General features: G+C 28.3%; 1 protein-coding gene across 1 annotated transcript; it reads left to right on the top strand.

Annotated features, from left to right (window-relative positions):
- Positions 1-37: 37 nt before the first annotated feature.
- On the top strand, positions 38-549 carry LOC123009450 (NADH-ubiquinone oxidoreductase chain 6-like; the record flags this gene model as incomplete). The annotated part of the gene is given in 2 exon segments (XM_044405750.1): positions 38-247; positions 250-549. Coding segments are annotated over 2 exon segments (510 nt in total), but the record flags the coding sequence as incomplete, so codon positions are not given.
- Positions 550-1,717: the final 1,168 nt, after the last annotated feature.

Here is a 1,717-nt window from a genome sequence, read left to right as displayed (position 1 = left end):
CTACTTATCATTAATCTCCAAAATTAATATTTTAATTAAACTACTTCTTGAGATCCTTACTTTAATTATATCATGTAATATAATTCTATCAATTACTTTCATTTTCCTTAATCATCCACTATCCTTAGGGTTAATTCTCTTAATCCAAACCACGTTAATTAGATTAATATCAGGAAATTTCACTAGATCATTCTGATTTTCATATATTTTATTCCTAATTCTAATTGGGGGTATACTTATTCTATTTATATATATATAACCAGAATTGCATCAAATGAAAAGTTCTATCCTAACACATGAATAATTATCCCAATAAATATAATTCTACCTTCATATTTAATTATAAACCCATTCAGAAACAACTTAACCATAAACAATGAAATACTACCAACTAATAAAAACATCATAATCCAATCATTATTAACTAAATATTCAAATTTTCCTATAATAGCAATTTTAATCTCAATAATCTTATATCTTCTAATTACCCTTATCGCAACAGTAAAAATCACTGAATTTAAGCAAGGCCCAATTCGTCAAATAAACTAATGAAAATACCATTACGGAAAAGTTCTCCTTTAATTAAAATTGTAAACAATTCATTAGTAGACCTTCCATCTCCATCAAACATTACAACCCTTTGAAATTTTGGATCACTATTAGGATTATGCTTAGTTATTCAAATCATAACAGGAATCTTCTTAGCAATACATTATTGTCCAAACGTAGAAATAGCATTCAATAGAGTAGCCCACATTTGTCGAGATGTCAATAATGGGTGATTAATCCGAACAATTCATGCTAATGGAGCATCATTTTTCTTTATCTGCATCTACGCCCATATCGGACGTGGAATATATTATAATAATATATTATAATTTTATTCATTATTATAGCATCAGCATTCCTTGGATACGTATTACCTTGGGGACAAATATCATTTTGAGGTGCRACTGTAATTACTAATCTATTATCAGCAATTCCGTATTTAGGAACATCAATTGTTCAATGAATTTGAGGAGGATTCGCTGTCGACAATGCAACCTTAACTCGATTTTTTTCATTCCATTTCCTCTTTCCATTCATTGCATCTGTAATAGTGATAATCCACCTTTTATTTTTACATCAAACAGAATCAAATAATCCATTAGGCCTAAACAGAAATATTGACAAAATTCCATTCCACCCATATTTCTCACTAAAAGATATAGCAGGATATTTAATCATACTACTAATTTTAACTAATCTAACACTATTAAATCCTTATATACTAGGAGATCCTGATAATTTTATTCCAGCTAACCCRTTAGTAACTCCTGTTCATATTCAACCCGAATGATACTTCCTGTTTGCTTATGCAATTCCCCGATCAATTCCCAATAAACTAGGAGGTGTAATTGCCCTTGTTATATCAATTGCTATTCCATTTACTAATAAAAAAAAATTACTAGAAACCAAATCTATCCAATTAATAAAATTCTATTCTGAACAATAGTTTCTCTAATCCTTCTATTAACCTGAATCGGAGCACGACCCGTTGAAGACCCTTACATTATTTCAGGTCAAATTCTTACAATTTCTTATTTCTTATGTTTTATTTTAAACCCGTTAACATATCAAACATGAGACAAAATACTTTATAAAAACTAACTAATGAACTTGAACAAGTATATATTTTGAAAATATATGAAAGAAATAGAATTTTCTATTAGTTTTT

The sequence above is a fragment of the Tribolium madens genome, unplaced genomic scaffold (genome assembly GCF_015345945.1).
Source record: "Tribolium madens isolate multiple individuals breed KSU strain unplaced genomic scaffold, Tmad_KSU_1.1 Scaffold_76;HRSCAF=200, whole genome shotgun sequence".
Lineage (NCBI taxonomy): Eukaryota > Metazoa > Arthropoda > Insecta > Coleoptera > Tenebrionidae > Tribolium > Tribolium madens.
This window is presented reverse-complemented; position numbering and strand designations above follow the sequence as displayed.